A 21,027-nucleotide genomic window follows, 5' to 3' on the forward strand; every position below is an offset into this window, starting at 1 on the left:
AGGGGGTGTCTCACATTACCCGATGCTTCACATTCCCCCGTCCTCCCCTACATATATATTTGTTTTGTCAACAGCTCCATGACTTTGTAAACATGGGGGATTTTGATTTATGCTCTAGATTTCTAGGTTAAAAACTACTGCGGCAGAAAGGGTAAATCATGCAAATATATTTTTAAGCAGTTAGACACTGAGCAAAATACACAAAAAAATCACATAGACGGCAGAGAGGAAATGAGGCAGACAATTTTTTCTCTCGTCAAAAGGATTTAGCTGCCATTGTCTGCCTGCTACCACCGCTATGCATTTTAATGTTAATTTTAATTTTATGCATTAATTTTGCATTTCTCTCCACCCCATAATGTCTGTCCAATGAATGAATGACCTCAGATAATGTGTGGTTTTGCTTCGTAATGCTGGTTCACTTGCAAGAGGGGCAATATGAAAGTGGACCACACCAAAAAAAATAAAATCTAAATTCTATTTGGTCTGGAATGGATCAAAGCAAGTGAACTAACGGACTTTCCATGTGTGAATACACCCTAAGTTTAAGGAATGAGGTCTATAAATAAAAAGCTAAAAGAAGCTCAAAAGAATGAGAATAAAACAGATTTTTTTACACTACACCTCAGTGATTAGAGATACCTCGACCCCTTGTTCTTGTCACCAACAGACATGATTGTTAGGTAAAATGAATGAACCTTCCATTGCCCTTAACCAAGGCACAGGCCTAAACAATAGAGATGAGGACCACAATGGGTTTAATTAAGTACAACTTTTTACAACCCCCCTAAAGTCATTATGAAAGGGTGTTGTGAGGATTCCCTCAGTGAACACAAAGGACATCCCTTCTTTGCTCTGTATTCTAGGTGTTTAAGAAATTTTTTCACTGCCCTAGGAAAAAATTGAGAAATAGACCAATCTACAGACGGGTTCACCTCTCCTGATTAACCAGTTAACTTGATGAGCTATGGCTTTAATTAATAGGAAGAGCAGGTAGGCAGAAACCATGGCGTTTTACCTTTTACTTTGAGAGAGAGAGAGAGAGAGAGAGAGAGAGAGAGAGAGAGAGAGAGAGAGAAACGTGCGGCACACAATTTGTTTCCGCGGGCATTAATCATATTCTCTCATACCTTCGCTGGATGGATTGGATGTTTTTGTAATAGAAAGGGCTCAGAATTTTGACTTTACGCCTGATCTTAGTGAAAAGAACGCTAAGCGGTTAGGTCGGACTTAGAACGCCAAGTTACGACCATGCGCAGTTAAGACCAGACTTACGCCCAGTTGGTGCAACCCAGGCCGGTATTCTATTTTTGTAATTACTTAAAGTTGTACGTACCATGTACATCTAGTTTATTGTCTGTTAGGTTCCTATCTATCAAATGGTGAGTTAAAACAATGGTGATTGAGCATGCATATGACCCACTGATGAAAGCGCCTGTATTTTGTGCTTTGCCCAGCAATGCTATCTGTGCCGACCCTCCTGCGCCACAGCGGTGCATTCCATTGTGACATGGAAGCTTCAGACTCTGAAGTACTGATTTCAGACCTGTGTGTATTCCAGTACATCTGTTTTTTTTAAATCATTATTGTATGTTTATATACATTCTGTGTTTTTTTTATAAGACATGGTCCTAGTTCCCACGTTTTCTAAATTGACGAAAAGATCAATCTGCACACTGTGTGAGCTGCCATCTCTCCCGATTCCGATTTTCCGCAGACAATCAATGTTGGATCAGAACATACAGAGAAAGCATTGAGCACATACAAACTGTAAATGTACTGACTTCATACAGTCAATAATGTTCGCTTTTTATAAAAAAAACTCTGGTCCAGAATCGCATGCAATTACATTTACGGCCACTGGACACAACAACGTAACTCCAATGTTCAAAATAACAGCTATTACCTTGGGAGAATAAATCATTCACAACTTTGAAAAGCTTGACATCTACATCTACTGTGGAATGTCATAGTGTTTGTGCTGCCTTATTATTGTGTGTATATGAGGAATGGATCTTGATGACTATATTCGATACTAGTGACCAGATTGAATGCAGACAACATGAAAGAATTAGCCAGACCGTAACAAAGCCTTACATTTTCTTTGGGTTTCCACTTGCCATAGCCTTTCTTTTAAACTTTTGTTTGAATGTTTACGAATGATTTCACCCTTATATGAGGTGTGCATGTTTAATCTACTGAAAAAAGGCCACAAACACCAACTAAATGAATACACTGAAGTAGCATGCAAGAAATATGCAACACACGTGTGTAACCAACCAAACACCAGCACAAGCACACCCACATACTTCAGTAACAGAGAACAGTGCTTAACCACAAAGAGGATGTCGGTGTAATTTTGTCAAGTGCTGTAGAAGTTGACCTAACTCCTGAATTCCACTCAGACTCTGAGTCGTCTCCCAATGTGACCCTGGTTGCTTTCAGTGCAGCCTGTGACAAGGCAGAGTCTGGCATTTAAGGATAAAGCCATCCATATTAAATATGTTTCATTATTAACAACATTTCCCTTCTAAAGACACCAAACAACAGCAATTCATGTATACTTAATTATTTTTTTGTGTCTGTGTAGCCAGAGCCTAATACAGCATAATGCTTATGTGCCACTGAAACCCCATTGTCATCCAGAACCCATTCAAATACACATGAAAGAGATGTACTGTTAAACATTCCTTCACTGAGATCAACAATACGAGTGCAGTTTATTCCGATACAACTATATTTTCAATCTCTTCGAATAAGAGCTCCTCGTCGGGCAAACACTTTGCTTTGGGCCGCAAGGATTTGTGTTTGCATTGCTTTGCCAGTTTGCCGGGCTTGGAGGAATAACACCTTTCCGGTACAAAAGAGTAGCCTACAACTGTATACCTTCGACTTTGAATGGAAACATTCAGTAGTTTCTCATAATATGTGTAGGGGGACCACATTTATAAACATGTTCAGCACACTTGTCACTCCATCTCAAGAGTTGATATACATAAAAGACATTTTCTATTGAACTTGGCACGACAAGTGTGCCTTTAGTGGTGAGGCTTAAAAGGAAATGTTGTAATACTATTTTCTATCAAATCTTTTGTATCACTTTTTGATTAAGTATTATGAGAGCTATCCCGGTCTGAACAGATTTCCTTTTGTTTTAAACAAGAGGCTAAGTTGCCCACAAGCATTTCTCCTACTTAACTTAACTTATGAGCTTATATTTTGCTAGAGCAAGCAGCTACAATAATCAAGGAAATGCATGTAACAATGTAAAATAATACGCTTTACACAGACCTTTTTTACTGCAGCCATGTTGACTTGTCAAAGTGGGATAAGCACAGGTTTTACTAATACCATTAACAGTGACTCTGTTCTATCAAGAGCCACAATATGTCATGACAGTATGACAGTGAGACAGCATGTACAATACAGGGCCTTGGAAATTGAAGCAGCTAAATTGAATTATGCCATCATTAATTTTATTAGTTTCACCTCTGCTTTTCCGACTGTAACATGTCAAAATGTCTTCCATTAAAAAAGAGCTATTATGAGGCAAAGTAATATCATACATGCTGAATGCTTTCCTGGTGTATGGGGAATTATACATCATCCGGCATGTCATTGTGCAACATTAGCAGTAGTGGCAAACCATTTTAAGAACATTTTTAGGATGACTCAATGGAGAGTAGTATTTTCGGAAGAAGATATCACATTATTCATCCAATATTGAATCTCTATATCTCATTAAATATAAAACAACCGATCAATCACGGTCTGACACAAATCCAAAGTATTTCAATTTTCCACATTTGTCAATCATCCAAAAAGTCCAGCAATTTAAAAATGTCTGTGATGTATTGCCATATTGATGATGGTTTCATCTTCATTACTTCATGACATCTCAAAATAAAATTAGTTGATGTAACCATGGGCATGTTTAATCAGATGTCAACATTGACAATGCGTCTTGTGTTTTATTACAACATAAGTCTTTTGAAAATGGGGTCATAATTTAGTAGTAGTTTTTTTTTTGTTAATGAAGTAATAACTATGTGGACATTAAGTCAGAACACCGTCGATGTAAAGTAAGTATTTGTTCAAATTAAATTGATATAACACATATTGTTCTTTCTGTTTACAGGTCAGTCAGAAATGATGAGTTAGGTTCACTACAAAGTCAAAAGAGGTATCCGACGACCTGGGTCACCCCCCAGCAGTGTATGTAATGAATTTCAACGTCCGTTTTTTTCCGAACATCGTGCAACTAAGTATTACAATCAAGGTGAGACATCAGAGCTCCAGTATGCAATGCCACCCGTGGTACTGACACTAAATGAGCAGCATGGAGACTTTTGGCTGATGCTTTTACGCTACACCTTGAACATCATCTTTCAAACATTACTCCTTTTGATATAAACAATGTTAATTGCTGCTGGAAAATGTTGCCACTCTCCAGACATTTTCATACGGGTATGTGAATTAATAAAGCAAAAATTAAAAGGTACATTTACATTTAAATTAGAAGTAAGAAACACAATCTGGGGGCAACTGAGTGTGCTACTTATGGCTCATTGAAAGAATGATGCAGACTAACTATTTTTTTAAGGTGATTTTTTGGGCCATTTTTCATGCGGATTTAGTCACTGACATTGTGGAGACACCAAGATGAAATGAGGTAGAGAGGGGAATGACATGCAGAGAACTACCCGGGTCTGCTACGACAAGGAGTGAGCCTTCCCCTAATTAAACAAATGTTAGTTCTAGGTACAACTTGATACTTTAACGTGAAACAGTGTGTCCTCTGTGCTACTGCTCTCTGAAGGAGTGATATTCAGAGTTATAGGCAAGGGCTCTTACCTTACATTGCAGTAGGGACATTAAGGATAAAGGCACACGTGATTTTAAGTCTAAATGTACAAGTGTTTCAGCCTTTTGCATCAGAGACTGCTCTGTAAGCTGTATTGTGCTTTGCCTCGTCCAAACATGAGACATACTTGTGGACATGTGAAGGACGTATAGGCTTGTGTTGGCTCTGGATGAGGCAATAGTCCAGAGAAGTCAGCGCTATCAAACGTGGGGGCATGCTGTTCCAAAGAGCTGGGTTTTGAAAATAGGCTTGGTGGATCGCAGTGGGATTTCTGTGTCATCTGACAGCAGAACAAAGTTCCTTTGGCAGACAGAGCCCAGTCACAAGGCACCATTTGATGTAGCCTCCGAAGCCAAAAAACATTAGAGCCAGAACGCAAACACATAAAGAAACGCGCAAAGTAAAATAAAATGTTAAGACACATAATTGAATTAAACACTGTATATGGAAAATCCCACGCGTCAACCTGCCAAAAACTGGCTGTGGCGGGGAGCTGTGAAATTCTACCAGCCGTGGTGGCGGGTAAAACATTCTGATCTCTCTGTATAAAAGCATGTACAGCACCATGGGTGTAACTGCTTTGTATTGTAACATGGCAAAATCTCGCTCACTCTCTTTTTCTCTCACAACAGGGATCACCTTGAATGGGACATAAGTCATTTAGACACATTCATTAATTTTAAATAAACACATTCACACATATTCACTTCCACTGTTGAGTAAACGGTAAACTAATTTCCAAGAGAGCTGTTATGTTTAAAGGTCAGGAGGAGTGGAAGTGTATGGTTTATTTTCTACCTTTTTACTGTAAACTATTATGACAGGTAGATAAATGACATGGATATATGACTCGCACTCAATGCTTGCAGCAGTGACACAATTATTGGCTACATATAGGCATTGCTTTTTGGCATTTTGTGTACTTGCCAATTTGGTTTATTAGACTGAGTAGCACAGCATTTGACTTGCCCCTCTCATTAGTCTTAATATGCATTTAGTGATCATCATGTCAATCTGCAATTTCTTCACTCATTATCTGTTAATTAGAACTACATGCTTGCTTACACATTTTCCATATCTGCCCTCTTCTACCAACGCCCCAAGTTATTACATCACTTTTTTTTCTTGGTAAACTCCTTTAGAAGTCAACAGTTGTATTTGAGGCAATTGAATATTCAATTTATAAGGCACACATACTAGCACAAATAAGTATGCTGTAACTCAGCAGAGACATTGTCAGAGACAAGTCAAGTATCTCTTCAACCTGGTATTATAATTGGATCGATTGTCAATGCCATACTTGGAAGGTTTCAGAATCTCAGATGAAGCCACCCCACAATAATGTTTGAATAGAGCTTAGAGATAATAGTGCATCAGATAATACAGGAGTGACAGAGACAGGAGTGGTATGGAACAACCCTGAATCATTGATGGAGAAGGAGAACATGTTCAAGGCAAGCATGGGGCCACAAGTACCCCAAACATCTTAATAGGGCCTTGGTAAAGAAATGAGCATTCCTGGAAGCGTAAGCATTTATGGTTAAAAAAACAAAACAAAGAAACATTCAATTCAGGATTTAAAGGTGCAGTGGCAGGCCTGTATTTAATAAAAAACAATTAAAAAACAAAATGTTTTATCACGACTGTCCAATTTACACTGTGCTGGGCGCTATTTTTTGGTGTTGGGAGAGAAACTTAAAACTAGTGGCAATTTAGGATCATGCTGCTTCCAAAAGCCACCCCCAGATGTATTGCCACATAGTTTATTTCCCAACAACGATGATACACACTCTCTTTACCTTAACCATTTATAAGACAGATGTTTCTTTTTTACCTTTCTCGATTTACAAAGTACATACAGATACTCATGTTCACATCACCATGGACAAAATAGCAGCGCTTTTGCTTCTTCTTCTATTAATCCTCTCTCTCCATACATGAACCTAAACTTTCCCCGGAAATCGAAAGCATTGAAAAATGGGCAAATTATGAGGATGATGCTATGTGGCTGTTTCTTTTGAAGAACTGACCAGTGTTAACTGAAGAAAACTTTGCACAACATAAAAACATACCTCAAGGACTTGTAACCCATAACGACAGCCATGTTCCCCCCCATCACATGCTCCAGTTAACGTTATGGTAGTATTGTTTTTTTCCCCATTTTGTTTATCTCAGTTGCAGTTCTTTTGAATATTGTGTAGGAAACCCAGATGTTTATTGACAAAAACCTTCACTGGGTTACCACATTTATAATTTAGATAGATCTGATGTATTGCTGAGATAAGAATAGCCTATGATGGTAATAATTGAATATAACCATGTTGAATTTTTCAGCAAATGTAATCCAATTTGTGTTCCTCGGTTCATGCTCAGCTGCTGACTATTTAAGGGATATGTCAACAAGAAGACAAGACAATATTCACTAAAAATGGAAATAAATAAGCTCAATGTTAACATTCAGTCCACACGTGACCCACACAAACTGAGAGAAACCTCCATCTGCTGGAGGTCACACTAAATTGCAGATGCGGAATATTCTCCTGCTGTTTCCTCGCCATGCCACTGACAGGCACTGGTATGGCGTGTCTGCATGCCACAGTCCTTTACCCACAGCTGCCCATCAATATTATCTCTGCAGAGGGCCAATTAGTCATCATTTGCCTTGTTTCGTTGGGCTCACACAGTCAGATGTCCTCTGATTCAATAAATGATTTAAATAATGGGTTTGTAATCATGAATGGTGATACTTCTGGGTATTATTTGATCCCTCAAATCAATTCAGTCTGCAGAAAAAAACACCACGACCTGTCAACCATTTTATATGAAAAAAAAAAAACTATCCAAGACCATCAAATCAAGTCAATTAGTGAAGGACATAAACTCATAAGGAGATGGGGTATGTATCTTTTGGTTTTGTAACATACACAACAAATGTATTTTAGCAAAACTAGCAATGTGCAACCAACATTGACACATATTAACACAAATATTTTTTAATTATGCTTTCAGACACAGTAATTCCATATGAAGGATAGTTAATATTCTTCAAAAAAAGCAATGTGATTTGTTAAAACTCTGAAATACATCTTTCAAATAAAAACAGCCCTTTTTGCCATTTCATAAAGCCACTAGTACTTAGGATGACCGGATCATTTTATTGACATCCTGGTTTATTGTTTGATATGAAAGATGATGAGTTACATGCAAAGCTAAGCCCTAAACAGTAAGTCTAGGATTCATGCTAGAAGAAAAAAAGAGACCGTTACTCATAGGCTATTCATTTAAAAAATCCATATCCTTATCAACCATCCATCTGTTTTATGGATGTATCTTTTTGTTTGACTGTGTTTATGTGAGTGTGCCCGTGGGCATGCGTGTTTCAACCACACATACAGACGACACACACTTTCTCTGACACTTGTGCTGACCTTAACTCCAAAGCAGAGAGCCAAAGCTCTTAAAGTCTTAAAACTGATGGTCTGGATACTCTCATCTCCTGTTCGCTGTGTCAAGTCATTATAGTGCACCAAGTCATTAGCTGATGGTGTAGTCATCCATTACAGCTACGAGGGAATATAGCAAAGGCGAAGCAGAGATGATTTTAACTTCAAGATGTGAAGGACCATCTTTGTCTTTGTTCGTTTGGTGCTGGTGAGTATATATTCTATGCTGTTAAATATTCACTGGGTACTAGGGGTGTAACGGTACACTAAAGTCACGATTCGGTACGTACCTCGGCTTTGAAGTCACGGTACGGTACATTACGGTACGGTTCATAGTTAAGGGAGAATGAACAGCTTTAGCTGTCAGTAACTAGCTGACAGTATGTAACATACAAATAAAATGCATAACAAATATAAAAATACTGCTGCAATTCTCCAATAAATAAAATACTTATTAAATACTAGTGTAGGTGCAGTAACTACAATTGCAATGAAAAAATATACAGTAGGCTATTAATGGGCCTTTTTGACTTTAAAAAAATAAAATATTGATGCAGCTCTCTTAACCCATTGATGACTATTGCAATCTAGGATGCATGTCCTTAATGCCTGAGGGTTTTCTGAAAAAATAGTACAAATTGTCAAGTCTACCAAAACCTTAATATCTAAGCCTGCGTAGCACATAGAAACATGAAATAAAATACATTTAAAAGTTAAGGTTCACAGGTTTTATTTAAACATGCTCCCTTAGCGCTTACAGACCAACACATCTTTCTAAAAATCGTCAAAATTAGATGGGGGAGAAAATAAATAAATAATATAAAATATTTAAAAATAATGTGCTAAATGAGGTTATACTCCTGCTTCCTTTTAGCATGGATAGTAGTGACTGAGTGTGCAGTGGAGGGATAAAGATAGACAGATATAGGAAGGAGAAGATCGCTTTATTTTATCATTTAGTTCAGTTATCACTGGCACCATAAATCCGACTTCCCAGTAGGCTACAACTGGAACGCAGACTGACTCCTGCTGTCGAGCCGATCAGCTGGTCCAAACGGCTGTATACCACGGAGATGAAAACGAAACTGAAACTTAACTATCGCCTGGCTGAGCTGAATTTGAGTTGGAGCAGCAAAATATAGCCTAAATTCATAAATATTGTTAATAAATAGATGCAATGTGTTGTGTGATTTTCGTCAGTAGCCTATAGTAGACCTAGATGCTGCGCTCCGAACGCCACAAACTGTTCTGTAATACACTATCGCCCCGTATTTTTTTTATTATTATTTATTTATTTATTTGTTTTTAATTTTTTTGATTGGCGTGATTTTCGGCAAACCACACAACTTTTGGGTGGTCAAGTGGTCTTAAAAAATCAACAAAACCCACCTCACCAGTGACGGTGCACTCTATGTTGTGCACGCCATGAAAATTAGATAAAGTAACAATACTGCGTTACACAGCATCAGGCAGGAGATACAATGTGGCATCATTTTTTCTTCACAGTAACGGTGATAGTAACACCTGGATGTTGCCTTCTAAAATGCGCATGCATGTTCGACGTGTTGCCGCATAGGCGATCGCAGTGAAACAATGCCCCTTCTGCCGACATAGTTGCAAACGTCTATCACTGTTTTCATAATTCACCTGGAATCTTAAATTATCTCTCAAACGGGATTTGAATAACAGGGGGACGCCTCCAAGCTCCGGTTTCCTGTTGACTTTCGTCATGCAGTTCGCTCTCTGTTCGATAGCACTGTATAACATCTTTATTTGCACTACTGATAGATTGTAAACGAGGGGGGAACGCTGCTACAACTGCTAGTAGGGATGCAAACGGAACACTAGAGCGGAGATCTGTTTATCTCTTGCTCTGACCGCAGCTGGGAGGGACTGCATGCGTGAAAACTCGGCCGCCTGTCAGTGCTCTGGGACGGGGGGAGTGGCCGCGGAGTCACCCGCTGCTCGTTTAGAAGTTAAGAGCGATACATGCTTTAGCGACAGCCAGGGTCTCCAAAAGTCACCAATAACACCAGAAGAAGCGGCTAGATTGGTCGCTTTTTTTGAAAAAAGAGTCGCCAGAGGGGTCTGAAAAGTCGCTAAATATAGCGACAAAGTTGCTAAGTTAAGCCCCTATCTCACTGGGCTGCGACTGTTTGCGACAAGTTGGAGACTTAATTCGCAAACGAGTCTCTAAACCAGGGGTCTCCAACCTTTTTTCAACTGAGAGCTACTTTGAAAAAATTAAAGTGGCCAAGAGCTACTTGTATCAAATCGCTTATATTTATTTACATAGCACACATCAAATGAATTAAGCTTCTGTTTGTACACGTGTGAAATTGCAATACCCAATGCTTACCATAAATAATTTTCCATCAAAGGTCCAAGAACACATTACTTTACACTTTTTGTGGGCCACATATCAGTGAAAATTGACATCAATGTCTGTATTACACTTCTTATTGTGACGCAACAGTGTTTCCCCAGGAAATGTCTTAGTCAAGGTTGCGCCGAAAATTTTGGGGGTATTTTGCTCAAAGATGCCAATACGCACTACAGAAATAGACAACTGCTTATTTGAATAAAACAGACAACTGACCTTACAGTTGTAATTATTGTGGACAATTACGCGCCCCACACACATCCTACCTCTACTGCGCGTCTACCTCGCGTCTGCGTCTGACTTTTGGTCACAGACTGTGAAATCAACGTAGAGCGAGCACACATCCAACCTCAGACGCACTGCTGAGGCGCGTCGGAGGTACGTCTGCAGCGACGCTCCCCTTCACCTCAGGAGGCTCGCCTATTTTTTTCTGAGAGCAGCGCGTCTCTCTCGCGTCTCTGTGCTTTAACTGATAGAGAAATACTCTGCTGACAGTCATACCAGCAGCATTCACTCTAGTTACACGTTTACCCGGTGTGTTTATTTCAAAATAAAACATCCCTCAGTCGTATACGCAAATAATCCCTTTATTTCACGATTTAATTGTGCAATCAAAATCCGAGGGATTCAAAACCTAATTTTCAATTAGTTCTGGAATTTCATTTTTGGATAAATGACACATATAGAGATCCAATATAGTGAAGAAATAAAAAAGATCATGATGAGCGCAACAGTTTTCCGTTGCTCTATCTGTGTCTACGGCCTTCTTCTTCCCCGACCACACCCCCCTCTCTCTCTCCCGTATAAATCAGTAAAGTGATTTTTGTAATACTCTGCTGAGAGTCATATTGACTTCATACTGGCAGCTTTCGCTGTAGTTTCACCATTTCCTGGTGTGTCCCCTTCAAAATAAAACTTCCAACAAGCGAAAATATGGCAAAAAAAAAGAAAAAAAATGGCAATGGGGCGCACGGATTACTGTCCAGACTCAATATAAATCATATGCATCATAGATGACATGAAAGAACTTCATTTTTAATGGGAATTATCTATGAAAACTCTATGTAGAAAGATAGGGCTTTTAGAAGCAGCGCTGCAGCAGCAGCTGCTGAGACGTTGCATGTGTGTCCGAGAAAAGTCCGAGAGAGGCAGCAGTAAGGTAACGCGACGCGCTCCAGAGGTAGACGCAGGATGTGTGTGGGGCGCGTTAGGCCTACTGTGATGCGATAGCCTATAATTCATTAATAGTTATTATTAGCCTACTTGCTTGATTTCTTTTTAAATACAGAGGTTATTGGTCGTTTTGGAACATGTATTTCCCAATTTAAAACGTAAAAATAAAGCAGCATTGAAATTCAGAAAATAAATCTTGTATGGCTACTATAGCAGGCTGTTTTACAAATAACTAAATACAATGTGTTTTCCCCTTAAAATGATTAAATACATTTATGCAAAGGTCAAAGACAGTGCATGCCGTATGCAGAGCCGCAGAGCAGCACACACACCAGCTGATAGAGCAACGCTTTGAGACACATGAACATTTATTTACCGCAAATTGCAAAGTTTTGACCATGGGAAGAGGTGCATTTACCTTCATCAGATTTTTAACTTGTAAAAAAAGAAAAAAAAAATTATATATATATATATATATATTTTTTTTCCAAGTCGGTCAACCTATCAGGCGAGCTACTGAAAACCCGCCCGCGAGCTACCGGTAGCTCGCGATCGACCTGTTGGAGACCCCTGCTCTAAACTGTCTCCAAACGTTCGCGGAGGTCTCAATTTCCTCGCATGAGTCGCAGAGCCGCGCAGTCCTGTCGCATGAATTTTGAACATGTTCAAAAAAAGTGTGCGACAAATCTGTCTCAAAATAGTCTCAGAGTGGTCGCATGTGTCTCCAACGCGTCGCAAACCCTTCTCAATTTAGCCCAGTGAGATAGGGGCTTTAGCAACACTGCCTGACCCTCATGCTCATAGACATAAAGGATAGACCCCGCGTTGGCCGCTACTGCCTATTGGCGCTGACGAGAAATGCGGGCGCCATCTTGGACCGGTCACACGTTCCACTCAGTGTAGTCTGTTTGACAGGTGCAATGAACTGTCAGCGCATGTAATTAATCATATCTCATTAAATACCAAACGGATTTTCACGCGGTTTTCTTTGCTGCAAAGATCATACATGTAGCTAAGATACAGGGCACAAGTTTCGACGTGTTTTAATATTCATAGTGGGCTTAACAGTCATAGAAAATTCTAATAGGATATAAGTAACCAGACGTCCGAGATCAAAACGAGGAACATCCCCCGAAAGGGGGGAAAACGGAGACATTTCCAGTTTGACTAGCAATCTCATTGAAAAACGGGAACAGGTAGTTGTTTCTGTTTAGCCAGGGACAGGCAACCAACAATGGGGACGTCTGGTCACCTTTATGATAGCCTATGTGATGTAGGCTATGATAGGTATTTTGCAAATCACACACTTTAGACTAAATATGATAGAGAAGCAGAAACAGATAGGGGCAGTAAAGTCAGCTATTTTAATAAGTTAACAATATATGATTAGGCTATATATAAATATATTTATTCATTTACAGTGACGAGCATACACAATAAAGACAATCACAGGGATAACATAAACAGAGAACAGAAATAAAATAGGATAAAATATATTAATTTAAATAAAGTAGGCCTATACAAAATACAAAACAAGAGCAAAAATAAAATACTAAATGAACAATGAATTCAGCTAAAACAGTTACAGTCAGATGTGTAAAATTCAGAAATCATAGATTCAAATAAACCAAGAGTAGGAAGAGCAGTCATTTTTAAGTTGCTCTGCAGAGCGTTCCATGAATTAGGGGCTCTATACATGAAAAGGCAGTTATTCCTAAACTGGAGTTAGCTCGGGGCAATTTAGGAGGAGGAGTCGAGCATGGTAGGGTGGATGTTTCCCATGAAGGCATTAAATATAAATAAAAACCAGTGTATATACTATCTCATTAAAAGAGAAGGACAACATGAGTGTTCATGTAAAAATATGTTTTATTTCTCTAATTTAAAACACAAGCTTGTTAGGCAATTGCCTCTTAAAAGAGGACAGGATTATTTAAAAGCAAAGTCTTCTTGGTTGTCCAATGTTCTATGGGGGGAATACCAAGTTCAGTCTAGTCTCGAGTTGGTTCCTCAGACACAGACAGGAAATCAATACGTGCCTTGCAGCGCGGTACATTTAAAAACACATTCAATACAAAACCACAGCAATCAAAAGTATTAAATTAAGGGAGAATCAAACAACAGCAAACAATAATACTCAAATGCATAAAATAAAGTTAACCATCCTTACAATCGCATTTTACTCCGAAGAGAAATTCAAGCGAGGCGAGTTTGGCAATGTGGTGCAGCCTTAATTTGTGAAAGACAGACACAACCAATGACAACAAGTCGGAATGGTGGTTGTCGATGCCAAACTGTGTCTCCTCAATATGTTCCCCAAGCAGAAACACATCCTCCGTTTCAATCTCCTCCCGGACGAAGTGTGTGACTCGGACGTCTGGTTACTTATATCATATCAGAATCTTCTATGACTGTTAAGCCCACTATGAATATTAAAACACGTCGAAACTTGTGCCCTGTATCTTAGCTACATGTATGATCTTTGCAGCAAAGAAAACCGCGTGAAAATCAGTTTGGTATTTAATTAGATATGATTAATTACATGCGCTGACAGTTCATTGCACCTGCCAAACAGACTACACTAAGTGGAACGTGTGACCGGTCCAAGATGGCGCCCGCATTTCTCGCGCTCAACGCCCAATGCGGGGTCTATCCTTTATAATGTCTATGCTCATGCTCACCATGGAGATAAGAGACTCTCATTCGCTGGCTGCTACTGCGCACGTGCGAGCCGAGCCGGAGGCTAAATGGTCCGGGGGGAACTCCGACGACAAGTTTTAAGTTCCACACAGCAAAACAAGCCTGTACATTCGCCATATAACGCTATGTACGCCACGAACGGACCGCGGTCCACCTCTGTAACACCAAATACGTGCCTGTACCGTCACGGTACGGTACAAATACATGTACCGTTACACCCCATAATGGGTACTTCATTGATTGTGGTTATCCTAACAAATCAGTGCAAGATCTGGGAAGCTTGCTTTAATGTTAAAGGTTTGACATAATGGTATTCGTGCATTTCCGTCAACTAACTTTACTTTGCTAGGGGCACCCTTGTGAATTGTGAATCCTTGGTATAATTATAGTAATCTAAATGAGAGCCAAACTCACACCCCATTTGAGATCTACAAGATGAAGCCAGGTAATGTCCTTTCCCACATGGGTTTTCATTTATGTTTCTTTCTAAACATAGAAAATACTTTTGGTCACGAGCATAATACACACTTCATATTGACCATACAGCTAGTAACACATTCCTATGCAGAGGTCATTTTTCTTTACTATGCATAGTCAACTCATGGAAACATCCTCCATGTGTGTCATACAAAAGCTTGTGGCGATACATTGGCTTGGTTGAAAACACACTGAATTACTTATTTAATTCATGTTACAACAAACATGAAAAAACATCCTCACCATGGTCATGGTCGGTATTTAAAGTGACCAATCAAAGGAGGAGAGATATCAGCCAATGTCTATTCCAATCCCACCTCCAAGTCTCAAAATTCGACTTGTCAAGCGAGCATAGACCGTGCGAGTTTTGAAGAGCTTTGAGTGCGTAGCAACGGTCGAGCTTGCGCTTGTCACAGCCCCGCGCTTGAAGGGATAGTGCACACAGATCAGCAATGCGCACAGATCAGCTCGCGAGCATGCTTTTCAGTTCAAAGACACTGATCTGTGCTACCCTGTTCACTGCAACTCTCTGAAGCCATAGTGTTTATAGTATTCATAATTTTTTATTAGTGTGTTCATAAATGACTGGTGCGTGGAAACAAAATAAAATATGGTTAATGAGTTAAGTAAAATACAGTATAACTTGTGTTTAGCCCTGTCGATGGCTAATGTCATACTACTGGTGCTGAACCAAACAACATAACAGTCATTGACTCTAAAGGCCAGGACACACCGGCCTGATAATCGGCCATCGGACATGGTCGGAGAGTCTGGAGGGGGTGGGGACACAAATCTGTTTGGTGTGTTCGGTGACGTCGGCCGTAGTAGATGTCGTTGGGCTTCTTTTCAGCCGATTGAACATGTTCAGTCGACGTCGGGCAGTCTTTCAGTAGGAGCAATTTGATTGGTGGAGGGCTAGCAAATAAGTGAAGCCCGGAAGTGAGGCGGGTAGCACAAACAGCTGACAACAGTATCGCATCGCTAGTCATTGTTTTGATGTGTTTCAGCGAGTACTCACATGCATCAACCCTTCTTGACTGCTCGACATCATGCTCGACACTCTCTGCTAAAAATGGTGCTCTTTATGGTCCATATATATAAATACGTATTTATGTTTATGGTCTAGAGAGCTGTCCCATCATTTCCGGCTTCCGTATTTTTTGGGGCCAAAATACAGATTAGCGCCGCCTGCTGTTATGGAGACATTGCGTCCCGCGCAAGCGCAGAGCGTACGGAGAGTCAGTAGTCGGCTCGATGTGTTCTTGGCACTTTTTTGGCTGCGACGGGGAGACTGGAGCTGCCTGAAACGGCAGACTCCATTTTCGGGCTACGGTTGGTAGTCGGACCGGTGTGTCCTGGCCTTAATACGATAAAAACAAAGAAGTGAAAGCATGACATAAACCACCTGAGATTTTGCCTATAGAGCTTTGCAGGACCCTAGTTCCAGTTTAGTGAGACTGGTGTATCATGATCTTATATTTAACTTGTGTGTAAAGCATCATTAAGTATCTTCATGCTCTATAAATAAAATGGATTATTGTTAATCTTAGATCTAGTTAATGACACAAGACAATGATTCTCTTTAATGCAAATCACAGATGTTACAATATGTCAATTCCTACCTGTCAAGGGGAAAAAACAACCAGCTGCAACCCCTTTGCAAAATAAAGGCAATTGGTACTGCTGTTTGGAATTACGACATACAATAAAAGTTTATTCTTGCTTTGTCATTGTCCATCAAGATATATATCTAGTGTCAATATAGTTTTGGCTCTATACACATTATACATGGTGGACTGTTAAGGGGGCATTACAAAAACAATTGGGGTTTACTTTTCACTCAATTTTATTTAGAACTTTTTTATGTTTATTCTAAATTCCCTTTGTTAACAAACAAGAACGCAAACTAGAAGGCAAGCTATTGCATATGGAAGTAGAAATGCAGTGAACTCAGTTAGGAATAAAGGTCAGATGTTTAGAAATGTGGCTGATATGAGAACTGAAAGGCACTGCTGTCACAGCTCACTGTTTTTGAAAATTAACAGCAGACCACTGATAAGGCTAGGAGTGATACCAGACAGTGCAAACCAGGGCAAGAGCAGACCTTCAGATAATACTTTGTATGTTATTGCATAATATTATGTGGAAAAGCAATTGCATCTGTATTCAGAAATGGAAACCTAGCCATAATTGACAATGACATAAAAGGCCTGACAACAGGACAGTTTGATCAAATGAAGAATGTCATACTCATGACTCACTATACTTTTTGTTGGCAAAGAAAAACGAGGTTTAACAAGAGCCTGGTAATGAGTCAAAATCACACATATGATTATTGTACCAAGACATGCATTTCAGACGTGCATATGAAATAAATCATACTTCTGTGTGATTTAGTTGTGATCTTGAGAGAGAGTATGGTGAATTTTACAAAGTACTTTAATTTTTGGATTGTTTCCCATTGGATAAATGTTATTTTGCGACTCTGAGATCAAAAAACTGCTTTCTCAAAGCAACGTTGAAGGAGGCAGACATTATATGGCCCAATTCATTACAGTCAGTGAAGGAGAGGGGAGGGAGAGAAAGGGGGGAGTGAGTGAGAGGGAGAGAGAGAGAGAGAGAGAGAGAGAGAGGGAGAGGGAGAGGGAGGGAGGGAGGGAGATAGAGGGAGAGAGGAAGCAAAGGGGGGAGGGGTGGGGTGGTCATTAAAGCTCCTGGTAAGCCAAGCCCATTTTGAATATGTAAATGTATCAGGCACTGAGAAAAACACAGCAAGAGAGAACCGAAGAGGGGAGAGAGAGGAAGAGGAGGGAAGCAGCATGAAAAAGTGAGTGAGCGATCAAGGGAAAGAGAGCAAGAGAGAAAGAGAGAAAGGGAGAGAGAGAGAGAAAGGGAGAGAGACGAGGAAAGAGAGAGAGCACTCTGAATTGTGAGTGGCTTACGACACTCAGTGAACAGAAGGTGCTTCTGCATGTGCTGTCAGTGTACTGCTCTGCTGCAAGGGATTGCGCGCTCCTTTTGCTTCCAACATTTACCGCCCCTGCCTGCCTACCAGCACCAGCCTTCAGCAGCCTCCTCCAGCTGGCTGAGAAAACACCCAGAGAGCAGGGGAGAGAACGAAAACGGCAAACCACAGGGGACGCAAGCGGCTGAACCATTGATATGACATGGAATACTGTTACACAAGAAAACAGTGAACAGGGTTCACCTCTTCAAATCCTTTTTCCCCCCTTGCATCCATCACTGAAATCATGTTTACTCGCTTGAATGGACTTAAACCTTAGAAGTCAGTGATTGCTTCCAGAGATGGACGATGATATGTGTTGACAGATCCGCTGAAACTTAAGCGGGAAAGGGGAGGAGAAAAGAGGAAGACAGCTATTCAGAAAAGATTTTTGCTTGGTGTTTTTCTTTTTTTCTCTTTCTCCGGTCGTCTCTTCTCCTCTCTGATCATTGCAGCAGAGGACTGCAGAGGAGCAAAAGAGACAGAGCCCATGCATGCAGACAGGAAAACTTGCACTTCCTACCATCTCGCTGAAAGCTACTTGGATTCCTTTTCTTTCTGGCTCTTTCACTTGAGGAGAACTAAGACATTGTAAGGCTGCCAAGGATCTGGTGTCCACTGAAAAGAGAGACGGGAGGGGGTGGGGGGATTTGTACCACAGTGGGGTCTTTTTTAGAATCGCACATAATTAGTGTTGGGGCACAAAGCGAAACGCTGAATGGAGATTGTCAGCTTTCGGATAGGGGTGAGTAGGAATCTTTTCAAATAAGATCGATCAAGGAGGAAACATTTTTTTCATCCCCTCTTCCTTCCACCCACTGCTTGATATCTAACATAAGCAAAGCGACTGGCCCCTTATCATTTGTTTTTCATATTTCGACAAGGATCCCCTCGATTGACAACATAAACGACAGGTATCCTTGTCTTAAGCTAAACGGAACAAAACTGATTATTAAATGTATTAAATATGAAGTGATAGGTGCAAAAACAATATCCAAAGTGGTTCAATGGACATTTTCTCAGTGGTATCCCTGGATATTTATGCTAATGGATTTCCTTTTAATTGGACTGTACTTAAAGTGGCCACTGAAGAAGCCCCCTGGGTTGATACTGTGTTTATTGGGCATTTTTTTAAGAACAGTTCCCATGGTGGAGGGGGTTTGTCCAAAGTTATGCCGCTGCGACAGCAAGCTGCTGTACTGTGAGGGGCTCAACCTCACAGACATTCCCCGCAATCTGAGCAGCGCCATGGGCCTATCCATGAGAGAGAACAACTTGACCGAACTGCGTGAAGGCCAACTGGCCGGTCTTTCACAGCTCACCTGGCTCTACCTAGATCACAACAACATTGACATTGTAGAGGAAGGTGCATTTGACAGGCTAAGACGGGTCAAGGAATTAGACCTCAGCAGCAACCGGATTGACAGTCTGCCAAATGGTACCTTTAGGCCCCTCCCAAACCTGCGTATCCTGGACCTCTCATACAACAGGCTGCAGACTCTAGAGCCTGACCTGTTCCACGGCCTTAGAAAGCTCACCAATTTGCATTTGCGCTACAATGCTCTCAAATTTGTGCCAGTACGGATTTTTCAAGACTGTCGGAGCATGCAGTTTCTGGACTTGGGATACAACCAACTGCAGAGTCTGGCACGAAACTCCTTTGCTGGCCTCTTCAAGTTGACTGAGTTACATCTTGAGCACAATGAGCTAGTCAAAGTCAACCTGGCCCATTTCCCTCGCCTCATCTCACTACGTACTCTGTACATGCACAACAATCGTGCCACTATTGTTGTCAATACACTAGACTGGACATGGCATTTTTTAGAGAAGATTGACTTGTCAGCCAACGAAATTGAGTACATCGAGCCACATGTTTTTGAGAGCGCACCCAACCTCAAGGTCCTGATGCTAGACTCCAATCGCTTGCTCTCTGTGGACCAGCGCATCCTGGATTCATGGTCCTCTCTGGACAGCATTACCCTGGCAGGGAATGACTGGGAGTGCAGTCGTAACGTGTGTGCCTTGGCCTCTTGGCTGAGTGCCTTCCGAGGCCAGCGTGACAACTCCCTGCTGTGTTCAAGCCCCGACACCGCACAGGGTGAGGATGTTTTGGATGCCGTCTACGCTTTTCAGCTATGTGAGGATACCCCCATGGACGTTACGACAGCAGGCCTGTACGCCTCGACAAGGGATCTGGCCCGGGGTGGCTCTGCTTTCCTGGGCCCGTACACTCCAAACCCCTACGAGGGCGAGGGTGGTGAGGTGGTCACCAGTTCCTTCACTGTCACAGTAGGCCATGATGACCTTGAGAGCACCATGCAGATCCACAAGGTGGTGACTGGCACCATGGCACTCATCTTTTCCTTTCTCATCATAGTGCTCATGCTGTATGTGGCATGGAAGTGCTTTCCAGCCGGAATAAGACAACTGAGGCAGTGCTTCAGCAGTCAGCGCCGTAAGCAGAAGCAAAAGCAGAGCATGCAGCAGATGGCTGCAATTTCAACACCGGAGTACTATGTTGACTACAAACCTAACCATATTGAGGGAGCTCTGGTAATCATCAATGAATATGGCTCTTGCACTTGCCAGCAGCAACCTTCACGGGAATGTGAGGTGTGACCCTGCTTTGTGAGTACATCTTTACCTGTGATTATCTGGATATACAGTCAATTCCTTTTTTTTGATACACTGGGGAGGGGAATATTGCGGGACAGAAGGAATAAAAGGATCTATTGGAAACTTTTTACGCAGCGTCTCACTGTGATGTGGAAGAGTGTGCTTCATGCGGCTGACTATTTCGCAGTGGATTTACTGCAACCGGTATCTACTGCTGATTTGAGGCAGAATGGGCACTGGACTCTTGGACCTGTTGATGTTCTACAGAGACACATAGTGGAATACATTATGGGCACTGAGGCTTTTCTCTCATGGGTGGATATTTGAGCTTTAATGTGTCATTCTATTTCAGGACATTTAATTACTG

General features: G+C 41.0%; 2 protein-coding genes across 2 annotated transcripts in view; one reads left to right on the forward strand and one right to left on the reverse strand.

The window, feature by feature from the left end:
- The window catches only part of ctnna2 (catenin (cadherin-associated protein), alpha 2), a gene marked incomplete at both ends in the record, with an annotated part of 341,788 nt that overhangs the window by 114,613 nt on the left and 206,148 nt on the right, over positions 1-21,027 (reverse strand). The gene's annotated exons all lie outside the window — the stretch shown is intronic.
- Positions 19,086-20,663, forward strand: lrrtm1 (leucine rich repeat transmembrane neuronal 1; the record flags this gene model as incomplete). The annotated part of the gene is made up of 1 exon (XM_080029572.1): positions 19,086-20,663. One exon carries the CDS (start codon positions 19,086-19,088, stop codon positions 20,661-20,663), a length of 1,578 nt encoding a protein of 525 aa, XP_079885698.1.

The sequence above is a fragment of the Ammodytes marinus genome (genome assembly GCF_949987685.1).
Source record: "Ammodytes marinus genome assembly, chromosome: 6".
Taxonomy (NCBI): domain Eukaryota; kingdom Metazoa; phylum Chordata; class Actinopteri; order Uranoscopiformes; family Ammodytidae; genus Ammodytes; species Ammodytes marinus.